We start from the raw sequence: 12,198 nt of genomic DNA, 5'->3' as shown, positions 1-12,198 counted from the left end.
CAAACACCTGAAGTCATCGGAGCTCTTAACGTTTGAGTACCTTATGCAACAAGGAGATGGTGGTACTGTGAAGGATGTTAATCTGTTTTAAATGGAAAGAAAAAAAAAAAAAAGAAGGAAAATAATGTAGATATTGAGGGTTTTTTTTTCTTAAACTTGGACTGAGTCATCCAGTTTCAACCCTTGTGTTGGTAACATCAAGTTTTTCTGCAAAATTAAACATCAAAAAACCCATAAAGTGTTCTAGATATAACGATTTAGCCACCAAACTGATTCATATGCTGGCTTTCTTTGAGTATTCTGCTGATACATTTGCCAAATGTAAAAGCATTTAATGAGTGATCCTAAGTAAAATATTGCTTGCATAGGAAAATGGTCTCATTTCTTCTGAACTGATGCACTCGGCATGTCTGGGAAGGCACTCGAGAACCCTGTATGCCCTGTATATGGTGTGTGCTTAGGGGCAGCCTTTCATGTGTGCCTGCAGCAGTGTGGGAAATTGCTGGACTGAAACCACAGCCACACAATTCTGGATTGCAGAGCTGAAAGCACATGGGGATCTACTGCATATTCACCAGTTGCCTGATGGTGGCGAACTGGAGACTGCGGAGGGCAAGAAACTGAGTAATGCAGAGAAACATGATGAGGGAAACTGGAGAAATTATACTTAAACCCAGTGACTATTGGCTTGCAGGAGAGTTCAAAGTACAATGATTACAGTGTCAGAATTAGATAAGATAGCATAGAAATGCTCTTGAAAGTGAGCAGTGGCTCAACCAGGGTGTTTAACACTGTTCTGCTTTGACGTGGTTCCCTAAATCATGGTTGCTCTTCACAAAATGCCTCTAATGCTGTGGCAGACCTCACATGCTAATGCATCTTAATGACTTTGTGGGAACATGGCATGTTTCCTAGTTTTGTGTTTCTATCAGTTTATATTACAAAAGAAACTTCAGATTACTGCGTTGGTTGGAGTGGAGGACTCATTCCCTGTATGCAATGTACCTTTCATGACGAAAGCCCACTTCTGCCGCTGTTTTGACACTGAATGTATTTCAGGGGCTTAAACTGTTTCTTTTTGAGAAGATCAGGCAGGGTTACTGTCAGTGCAGAGCACAGCGAGAAGCTGTTATAATCTCTTAACCATTTTCTGCAGATGATGCTTATTCCTTTAGCTTGAGTAGCCCTGACTGAAGCTGGCAGGAGTCAGGGCTCTACCTTCATACTTGGGGATAATTGTGGACCAGAAGCTTTACATGAGCTGTCAATGTACACTTGAAGTCCAGAAAGCCAACCCTGGCCTGAGCTGCTACACCAGCTGCATCAAAAGAAGTGTAGCCAGCAGGTCGAGGGAAGTGATTCTCCCCCTCTGCTCTGCTCTTGTGAAGACCCCCCCCCCCTGGAGTACTCAGTCCAGTTCTGGAGTCCCCAACATAGGAAGGATGTAGAGTTCCTTGAGTGTGTCCATAGGAGAGCCACAAAAATGATCAGAGGACTGGATCACCCTGCCCTATGAGGACAGGCTGAGAAAGTTGGGGTTGTTCAGCCTGGAGAAGAGGCTCTGAGGTGACCTTTGGATTGATATTTGGTTTCTGAGATATTATTTGTTGGCTTCAGTGACAACAATTGTCTTGTTTCATATCCCCACCTTACATGTGTGTTGCCAGAACACTCTCTTGGAAAATTCAGGCATGTTTTTCATCCAACCGTCTTTGTTAGCAAAAATACAGAAAGAAGACTGATGGACACTATCTCTTACTCTTCAAGCCCTGGGTAACCTTTTGGGGTAGAGCTTGGAAGGTGAGTGTTGACTACTTCAGAAGGCAACAATAAAGGGGAGAAAAAAATGATAATGTCATATGCTTCAACATTAGCTTTTAACTTTAGTTGGGAAAATATGAATCCTAAAGAGCTGGTTTTAATTGATAGGTGTAAGAACAGAAAAGGATAGCATACAGTTTAGCTGCCTTTTTTACCCCTGCACTTTTTTTCCTCTCACTTGATATAAAACACTACCTATTGAGAAGCTCAGTGAGTTCTAGTTTGGTGACCTGTGAACTGCCCACAATGGGAGGACTTGCTGGAATTTTTGGTCTTTCCTACTGGTCTTTCTATCCATAGTCAGTGTGATTTATATTTGGGGACAGCATCTGGGGCGGGCAGGGTTTTTATGATCTTGGACTGCCCATCTCATACCTCTTCCTGCACTGTTAGGTCAGTTCAGCCTTTCTGAGTTGAAAATTCCAAAAGTCTTAAGTCTGTTTGGCTTCTGCAGATGATATCTTTGCAACACAGACCTGTAACTGTGTTATCCTAATGTTTCCTTTTAGATGGCAGATAGTTGACCTTGGCCGATTTCCTTTGCCTGCTCACTTTACACTCTTTCAAGTGTTAATCATCCTAATATTTACTTTTCTTCCTCTCTGTGCAAATAGATAAAGCTCAGTTCTCAACTTGTTGTTCTGAGATAGAGCAAAAAAGATGATGTGGGTGTTTAAGTGCAAAAAACCAGAAAACAACATGGGAAATACAAAGTGCAGATTAAGGACAACTGCTTCATGCATTTTAAGCTCTTAACCAGTTTAATATTAACTGTGTTATAACCCCTGCTATCTGTATGCTATATCTGTTTCAGGAGTTGATGCTGTGCCAAGTGCTTGCTTACTTGCATGTTCTGTATCAACAGAGTGGTTCATCCAAGGTCTAGAGGGTGACTCTTACCTATTGACAGGGCTACATGAAGGCTGCACAATGTCAAGGAAAAGGGTGTACTCTTGCTGGAAATGGGCAGAGTAATCAGAGGAACCGTGTGCTCACAGTTCATTACAGGCTGTGTCACACAGAGGAGTCTCGACAGGCTTGAGAGATGGGTCAGGTAAACAACATGAAGTTCATTAAGGGTAGGGTCCTGCATCTGGGTCAGGGCAATCTCAAGTGCAAATACAGACTGGACAGAGAAGGGATTGAGAGCATCTCTGAGGAGAAAGACTTGAGAATGTTGCTTGATGTAAGGCTCAGCGTGAGCCAGCAATGGGTACTGGCAGCCCAGAAAGCCAATTATGCTCTGGGCTACATCAAAAAGAAGCATGGCCATCAGGTTGTGGGAGGTGAGGAGATAAAAAGTGGGCTCACCCAAATTCAAAGAAACTATTTTGAAAATGGGGGAGTTGTTTATGTGGCTTGTTATGGGTCTTTAAGCTTCTTCAAAGTATTTGTAGGAAAAATTCTGACTGGCTTATTTTGGACTAGAGTAGATTTTGTTACGTGTTGCTAACACAGTTCATGAACAACAGAGAAATGTAGCTCATGATCTCCATAATGGTTTGCTGTGTCGGAAGCAGTGCAGCACACCTGGGTGCAGAATCTTGTTCCTTCGCCAATATGTGATCTCTGCTTGGCCCATGCTGACACCTGACCAATGGACTTATTTATCTGAGAATCTTTGAGGCTTGCTGTGTTAATCTGGCTCATGCATTGTGTAGGACAGAGGTGCTGCTGGCAACATAAAGCTCTTGTTTTACCTGTTCAGAGCAAAGGCAATGCCCTGAAAGCATGTTGGGAAAGTGATTGCTACTGCCCTCATGTTTGGAGGATTGCCAGAAGATGAACTTGGTAAAATGCAATGTTTTTGGTTTGGTTTGTTTTTTTCTGTACAATGAATGCTCCTTAGTGAAAAAAGGCATTGTTCAGTTGTAATTTTGCCTGCTAGGCTGGAGGAGATGCTTCCTCCTCTCCAGTTCCCATGGAGTGGTTCAAGCATGCTAACAAGTGACTTAATTTTCAACTGATAGAATGTGGATTCTCCTTCTAAACTTTTTGAAGACTGGTAGTCCTTGCAAAGAGTTAAAACACAGAGCTACTGATGCTTACCATGAATACAGCTTGAAGTGTCCTGTGAATATGCAGTTGCCAGAATCTCTTCTCAGTCGATGTGTTGGTAGGAGCAACTTTCAGACTGCATTCTCTTTGCCATCATCAACTGTTACAGCTCTTATCCCTTTCCAAGAATAACACCAGATTTTTCCTTCTGTGGTGGTAGACACTATCTCTGCATCGTGACATGTGGTACAGGGCTTTACAGCAGCACTTGGGACTGCTCTAGATGAGTTTGAGATTGGGTTGTTTTTTTTTTGTTTTTATGAGTGTTTGACTGAGAGAAGCAATGGACTCCCTGCCTATTTGAGAGTAAGCACAGGTAACTGCGAAGCCTCTCTGCTTTAACATTCCCTCTTGCAGTACCTTAACACTTTGCCCTACACTTTCCCTTAGTGGCTGGGGCTGGATGTCAAGGTTTCCTGTGCATTAAACAGACTGGAAACTGTTGACAAGTGGAACAGTTCAGTCCAGAAAGACTTTTTCAGTGGATTTCTCTTTGCGAAGGGGAAGATTGCTGTAGGATGACTTTCTTGCTGCCCAAATAATTAGATCACTTGTGGGGAAACCCGATTTCTATTTTCTTATTTGGTCAAACAAACTAAACCATCTTTCATGTACCATCTTTCAGAAGATATGTGCCAGTTGAAAGCCTCTCATAGCTGCCAAGTCTGCACAGGATCAATCATAAATCCAAATGCTTCTTTCCAGGCTGTGTTGGCTGCTGTTTTATTTACTTTGTTAGGTAGATCTCCCAGATGTGATATTTTAAAGTTTTTATATAGCAGAAACAGCAGGCAGAAGAAGCTGTGTTGCCAATGAGGAAATCTGGGCTGATTGACAGGATTCCACATCTTGGCTAATAATAGGTAAACCAGGTCACTTGTTCCAGCTAGATTTTTTTTTTTTGGGTGGAGAGCTGATGTTCTCCAAATGTTATCTTAATCATGTCTCAGCTGTGGTGCTCCAAAAAACAGATGGGAGCTTTACATCACTGTGCATGGAGCTGGTGTGTTAAGTTGTCAGTCTGAGGTGAATGTCTTGAGTTTTCCAGAAAAGTTTCACAACAGAAGTGGTCTCACATGGCCACAGCAGTTCAGTGCCTTAAATAAAGGGGAGTGGTGGTCTGATAGTAAAATTTGTTTATTTATAGTGTCATATTTTACAGGAAAATCAGTTTAAAAAGTCAATGCTTCTCTTTCTTCAAAGTTGCAGCATTTTGAAGATGTTAAGACAGCTCTGAAGAATGTAAAACATACCTGATTCAGCCTTTCTGTCCAGTCTGGATCTGCAAGGTGAGATCATCTTGTTTTTGTTTTTTTTTTTTTCTTTTTCCTTTTTTTCCTTTTTTTTTTTTTTTTTTTTTTTTTTTTTTTTTTTTTTCCCCAGCCCTTTAAGTTTCAAGTAAGGCATTTATTTATTTCCTTTTCTTTGTATGAGGTTTCAACAAAACAGAAGAATATCTGTGAGTTTGGTTGCCACAGTAAACTTTAACTCTTAGAATGCTGACATTCACCTTGATAGTCAAACGCATGCTTTTGCCATCAAAAGGTTATTAACTCTGCTCAGCCTAAAATCTACACTGGGCTATGTGACAATTTTGTTGCCTGCTTTAGATGAATGATTTCAGCTAGGAATTCCAGGATTTTCTTTGTTTTCTAGTTTATTAATACGTGGCACATCAGTTTGCTTCAAATTAGCAGTTTGTCTCGAATTACATTTCCAATCAAAAGATTTATTTTCATTGATCTGTTGAGCTCTTCTTTGTTAAAAAATCCACTTACTCAGAACCACTATTGATTTAACGCATCCAAAATTACTTACTTTGCTCTGACCAGGTCTCATTGTCAAGTTATATCATGTATTCTAAATGCCACACTGGACAACCCCAGGTCCTACCAGTTCAGTCCCCCCGAAACAGCAACCTCCTGGCAGCCTTCATGGTGCTTGGCTCAAGGCTGCACATATGTAAAGCAACTGAGCATGGGGAATGGGTGTCTGCAGACTCTGGGATGCTGCACCTGAGCTCTACTCTCTCAGGTCTTTCTGCAGAGCTTCCACAGGGCCGAAGAGATGGCATCACCTTGTTGCCTCCATAGGAGGGAGTGTGCTTTGAGGGAAGAAGCAGAGATGTTCATGGTGATGGAAACAATATGATACTACCATTATTTTTTTCTTCTTTTCCCTCCCCTTCTTTTCCTGACCTTGGACAGCAGGGTGTGTTGGATGCACTGCAAGCCCTTGCCTCCCTACCTCTTGCAAGCACAGGAAGTTCTCAATCCTTTAGTCTGAACAGAGCCTTAACCTTTTGAAGGCACTGATGGATTTATCCACTGAGTGTTTTATAAGGCGTCTTTGTGCCAGCATTTTCTTTTTTGAACGAGGAAGGTGTTGGCCCTCTTTGTTCTGATGGTCAGCTTTGACAGGACAAGTAACTATTCATTTTGTTAAAACCTAAATAGCTGTACATTAATAAGTGTCTGGTACAAAGAACTCATAAATGTAATCAAATAGGTTTTAAGCTAAAGCTTGTAATTCAGTCTTTTTTTGTTGGTTTTTGAAAAAAAAATTGTAGGAAAAACTGGGCTTATTGTGCTTTCTTGTTGTTCAGGAGACCATTGGCAGCAGCAAAGTAGTCCTTATGGAAACCATTCTTGGTTTCTGTTGTGACAGGAGTTTCCTTTATAGCTGTTCTTGAAGGTGCTTTTCGGTATGTCTGAAAAAAACAAAATCCAAAGGAAATACTTGGATTTAGTTAGTGTCCCCCAAACACTACTTACTGTTAACTGTAAACCAGAGCTGTCTGGTGTTTTTTGACACAGAAGTAAATGTTTGTTTCAGACTGTGTTAAGGGTACTGTATTATTTTCACTGCTGTTGGTGGTATCACCTTACTAGTATTATTGTAATACTACTTGATGTCAAAATAGATTTTAAACCCTTTCCACTAGAAACTCTCTGTATTTATGCAGGCATACTGGAGCAGTTTCCACTAAAGAAAGGTTGAAATAAACAAAGCAAAGACAGAGCTTCTTGCTGCTTTTTTTCAAGAAGGGAGGAAAACTCAAGAATATGCTCCATAAAGGAAATTCAAACCTCTTATGTGCAGTGTTTGCTGTATGAGTACAGAATTGAGCCCTGACTTAAGACTGCATTTCATTGAAGTGTGGAAGAGCTGAGCTGCTACAGGGAGGTTGTTACTGAAAGTTTGTTTCTTGTAGACATCTCTCACTCTTAACTGACCCATTTATTTTAATACAAACATATGGTACTGTTGCTTGTTTTACATGTGGGTTCATCAAGCCTTCTGTGCTAGATACTCTTTGTTTTTTGTTTTTTTTTTTTTTGTTTGTTTGGGTTGTTTGTTTTTTGTTTTCTCCACCCTTGTAAGAAGACAGGTTACCTTAATGTAGAAGTTTATGAAGAGAATGACCAGTGTGGCCATATAGGAGGACTGGAACATGAGGCACCCAAATGGGAATCCACAGGGCTTCACAGCTGCACTGAGCGTGTGCACTATTGTCAGCAGAAACTGGATCTGGAGGAAAGATCATACGTGAGTATTTGCTGAGGAAGTGTCAGTGGTAGCTAAATCAAATATTAACAAGTTCACCTAGTCCTGCTCTTTGAAGGTTTGAGAACTCTTGAAAACTATCCCTTTCTTAACCTGTGAATGCATAGTGAGAGTTAATTTAAAACAGTGCTCTTATGAAATTAAAAAAAAAAAAAACAACAAAAACCCCAAACAACAATAAACCAAACAAGCAAAGGGTTAGAGATTTCAAAGTATGAGTTTATAGTTTATATTTTTTCATAGAGGTTGTTCTGTTTTCTATACTGTGCTGTACTAGCTACAAAGTTGTGTCTCTTACTGGGCAGAAACTTGAGAGAAATTTGAAGGCTCCAGGCAAGAGCTTTAGATGGTCTGGATGGAACAGAGAATGGAAATCCCAGGTCTGAGGGGAAGATCAGGTAGGCTGGCATTTGCATTAGTAAAATTAAGATGGGGACAAATGAAGCAAAAATGAGAGAAGGAATCAAAGAAAGTTCAGTGTTTTCTCCCCAGCCAGGGCAGGACAGTGTGTTTCAATGGCCTCAGCTCAGAGAGTTGAGTGTTGCTAAATACATTTTTACACAGACATTTTTAAGCCCACTGCAAATGTCTGAATTCACAAATAATATGAACAGGCCCTAAGATAAAGAGAAGTGAAAGGCAATTTGATTCATATCAAGCCTTATGACTTGTTGCTAGAAACTTTTGTTGTGGCTCAGCTCTTTGGGTACAGCAACTTCTGGAACAGAGATTCAGCAGTCAGACAACTGTCTCTTGTCTAAGAGTTTGTCTACATCATTTTGCCTTTTGTAGTTGTATCACAATGTGGTGGGTTAACCTTGGCTGTCTGCCAGGTGTTCTCTCACTTCTTCTCTTTAGTAGGGTAGAGGGAGAGAAAATAAGATGAAAAAACTTGTTAATATAAGAGCAGGGCAGGTAAATGGTAGAACTTAAGAATTATTGTAGTGAAATGAGGCAATCAGGTGCCACTAATTGCCAGGTAGTGGGCATGAGCTTGTGTCAAGCCCACCTGTGCCTGATTAGGGTGGGCCCCCACTGTGCATGAGCAGGACCAGGGGCCAATAAAAGGTGAGTCCTGAAGCACAGGCTCAGCTCAGTCCTGGAACTCACAGTCTCGGCATACTTGGCTTGAAGTGCTGCTTTCAGCACTGCACTACCTTTATTGCTCCACTAGAGCTCATCACCATCAAGGTGAGGCTTTGAGGAGTCTTGAACCCGCGGCCTACAGCATTGCTCGGGTTGTGTCATGTGCTTAGCCGGCTGCTCCACTCAAGCCTCACCCCTCCTTTTATTGGCCCCCTAATCCTGCTCATTCGCAGTGGGGGCCCACCCTAATCAGGCACAGGTGGGCTTAACACAAGCTCACGCCCACTACCTGGCAATTAGTGGCACCTGGTTGCCCCATTTCACTACAAATTATCACAGGCAAACCCAACTCAGCTTCAGTCAGACTAGTTCAATTTATTGCTACTTATTTTCCGAGAAGGATAGTGAGAAATAAAACTCAAAATGCTTTCTCCTAAGCCTCTGTTTCTTCCCAGACTCGGCTTCACTTCTGACCCATCTACCTCCCTCTGCCAAGTGGTGCAGGGGGATGTGGAATGGGGACTGCTGTCAGTCCATATTGCATTGGTGCTGCTGCTCCTGCATGGAGTCCCTCCCATGGGAGATATTCCTGCATGAATTGCTTCCAAGTGGGTCCATCTCACAGCCTGCAATTCTTCAAGAACTTAACCAACATGGGTCCTTTCTATGGGCTGTAGTTCTTGAAGGGCTGCTCCAGGGTGGGCCAGTTCCATGGGGTGCAGTCCTTCAGGAATGGACTGCTCCAGTGTGGAGCCACAAGATCCTACCAGAAGCCTATTTCTGTGTCTCCATGGGCTGTAGCATCCTTTGGGACATGCTCACTTGCTGTAGTGTGGGGTCCTCCGTGACATCTGATCCACTATGGACATCCATGGGCTGCAGAAGGACATTCTGCCTCAAGATGACCTTCATCAGGCACTGCTGCTCCTCCCCTTCATCTGCTTTGACTTGTGTGCCTGCAGGGCTATTTCTCTCACATTTTCTCATCACTCCCTCTCAGCTGCTGTGCAGCATTTTATTATCCTTTATTAAATATATTACAGAGGTACCTCCAGCTTTGCTGGTGGTCTCTGCTTTGTTAGTGATGGATCCAACTTGGGAGCAGGCTGTAGCCGGCTCTGTTTGTGTAACTTTGTAATCGTTCTGTTAAAAAGTGTCCGTTTTTCTAAGCAAGAGATCAAAAACAATGGAATTTATAGACTGTGAAGTCTGTACTCCATTTTAGAAAATATTTCTTAGCATAATTTCCTTTATTAATTTATACTGGTTTGTACCAGTGCCTTATTCTGTGTGATAGATATGTTATATTTGAACATCAACTGGCTTAATTCTGCGAATGATATTTATGATTCATTTTGCCTGCTCTGGTAGTTAAAAAGGAGACTAAAATGAATACATACCAATTGTGCCTGAGTGAGGTATTTCTTCCACCAGAGATACTTGCGCATGGAAGGGATGACAGACAGTCCATAATAAGAATACATAAGCACATGGATAAAGCTATTTAAAGTGGGTCCAAAGAAACCTAAAAAAAAAAAAAAAACCAAAAAACCAAGGAAAAAGTTTTATATATCAACTGCTAAAGAGTGAGAAAAGTTTCCTGTATATGGTAAGTCTTCCCTTTGGTCTTACCCTTTACAGACATTCCTGATGTGAAGAGATGCTGTTCCAGGGAAAACTGAGAAACTGAATTGATACTTCCTATGGAGATTTAACAGGCTGATTATTGTCTTTTCTTCCTGTCTCTTTTATTTTTTCCAAATTCCATTCCTATTCTGCATTTCACAGGTTATTGCTTTTTTTTTCCCTTCCTAAATATTCTTTGCATGAGTCTCTCCATTATTGCTGTAAGCTTTAAACACTGCTGCTGGTACCACAGCTTAGGGCCCTGGGAGGCAGCCTCTTTCCTGCTCCCAGATGAAGCAGTGAAGGCTTTATTCTGAATTAAACAGGCCTAGTGTGGCTGTCTTTGAGCACCTCTCTTTTTTTTTTTTTTTTTTTTTTTTTTTTTTTTTTTTTTTTTTTTTTTTTTTCCTGGTGACTCTTCTGGTAGATGCAGATTTGCAGAGTTTCACCCCAGATAACACCTTGACAATCTAATCAGCTATAGTTAGTTGTAAGTACTAATTGTAGAGCAAGTTAGTTATCCTCTCTTCCTTACAAACTATTAAGTACAATTCCATCTGTTTTATGCTCATGTGTCCGATGGGAGTGCTTGACAAGTACAGAATTGTTTTGATTTTTCCACTGATTAATTACTTAGTGATTAATTATTTACTGATTATTTTTACCACTTAATTATAATAGTGCAAAGTGTGGGGAATATGTTCAGACAGTAGAAAGCACAATCCCCTGTCAAGTTGTTTACTCATCTCTTTCTAGCTTAAATTGCTATGAAAGCCTTGATCTCTGCTCCTACGTGTAACAGTGTTTGATCTTTGTGCTATTCAAAATAAGTGCCAGCAAATGTGAATTCTGCTTTTTCTTCTGAAAAAAAAAACCACAAAACCCTAAAACCAGACAACTGCAACATGTTGCTTTAGATAAGATTACTGTGGACTAAGTTGACTCCCTTTAACAACTCAGAGTAAGAAAACTGATTGTTTCCTCTGGTTAACAGTCCTACAGGAAGCCTCCTTTCTGTGTGAAACCCTGGCAAAGTGTGCATGGTGTGAGACACCTGAAATAGCTCTCTGCTCTTTGGACTTGGTATGCAAATGCAGAGTGGGAAGCCTGTGGCACTCTCCACCTTCCCCATCTCAACAGGGGACTTTCTGTCAATTGCAGTATGTCATTTAGAGAGTGCTGCAGTGAATTATGTTAAACCTGAAATATAATAAGGCACAGGATACTGCCAAGTCCACTGAAATGCAAGACTGTATCTATCAGTTCTGGCTGTCCAGTAGTTGTACTACTTGAATGAGATGTGTTCTTATTTAATGCAAAACAAACTCAAACTGATACTTAAAGTCATGATTCTGTAAGCAAACTGTCTTGCTAAAGCAGAATGTCAATTGGTGTATACAGGGGTCAAACTTGTAAAAATGCTGTTAATTTCTCATGATTGACAATGACTTTGCCAAGGTCATAATTTCCTTCTACATCTGCTTTTGGAGTAGCTCTTGTATGCAACAGTTCTTGTGTGCTACTCAGTAGTGTTATCCTGTCTAAAAGTGGTTTGAAAAGAAATAAGTATGGGAGTATGTGGCAGCTAAGTAAAAAATCTAGGGCTTAGCACTCTTTTTTTTTCTTTTTTATTTTTCCCTGAAATTTTAACCATGCTTTTAATTTTACTGTGCAGGTGTTTGACAGTTCTGAAAGACCATGGACCCCGAAGATGCTGTCACATAGCATGGTGATAGATTGGTTTTGCAAGGGGATGTGATTTCCCTCCATAAACAGGTGACTTACACCGGAGGTGATGAAGCAAAAAGAGACTTACTTTGCCCACAAGGTATCCAATTCAGAACACACCACCAAATGTTAAACATAGTGGCATGGTGATACACATGAAGGAAGGTGATCTGGGTGCTTTTCTTTCTCAGTACAAAGAAGATAGTGTCCATGAATTCAATTACTTTGGAAAAATAATACCACCACAGCACCTTGGCTACCTGTACAAGCAAGAAAAAAGGAACATGAGATCAATATCTGTCTATAAAAGGG

The 12,198-nt window shown here is 41.0% G+C and overlaps 1 protein-coding gene across 2 annotated transcripts in view; it reads right to left on the bottom strand.

Annotated features, from left to right (window-relative positions):
• Positions 1 to 5,006: 5,006 nt before the first annotated feature.
• The window catches only part of ELOVL2 (ELOVL fatty acid elongase 2), a 51,499-nt gene continuing 44,307 nt past the window's right edge, over positions 5,007 to 12,198 (bottom strand). The window contains exons 5-9 of one of the 2 annotated variants that reach the window (XM_030446207.1): positions 11,975 to 12,146; positions 9,933 to 10,057; positions 7,276 to 7,410; positions 6,461 to 6,589; positions 5,007 to 5,161 (exon numbers count right to left, since the gene is read on the bottom strand). In XM_030446207.1, the coding sequence (XP_030302067.1) occupies positions 6,461 to 6,589; positions 7,276 to 7,410; positions 9,933 to 10,057; positions 11,975 to 12,146 (561 nt within the window). In that variant the 3' untranslated portion in view covers positions 5,007 to 5,161. Of the gene's footprint in view, positions 5,162 to 6,412; positions 6,590 to 7,275; positions 7,411 to 9,932; positions 10,058 to 11,974; positions 12,147 to 12,198 lie in introns of those variants that run through there. The other variant, XM_030446206.1, reaches the window with a different exon arrangement.

Source organism: Calypte anna, chromosome 2 (assembly GCF_003957555.1).
Source record: "Calypte anna isolate BGI_N300 chromosome 2, bCalAnn1_v1.p, whole genome shotgun sequence".
NCBI classification, from domain to species: domain Eukaryota; kingdom Metazoa; phylum Chordata; class Aves; order Apodiformes; family Trochilidae; genus Calypte; species Calypte anna.
This window is presented reverse-complemented; position numbering and strand designations above follow the sequence as displayed.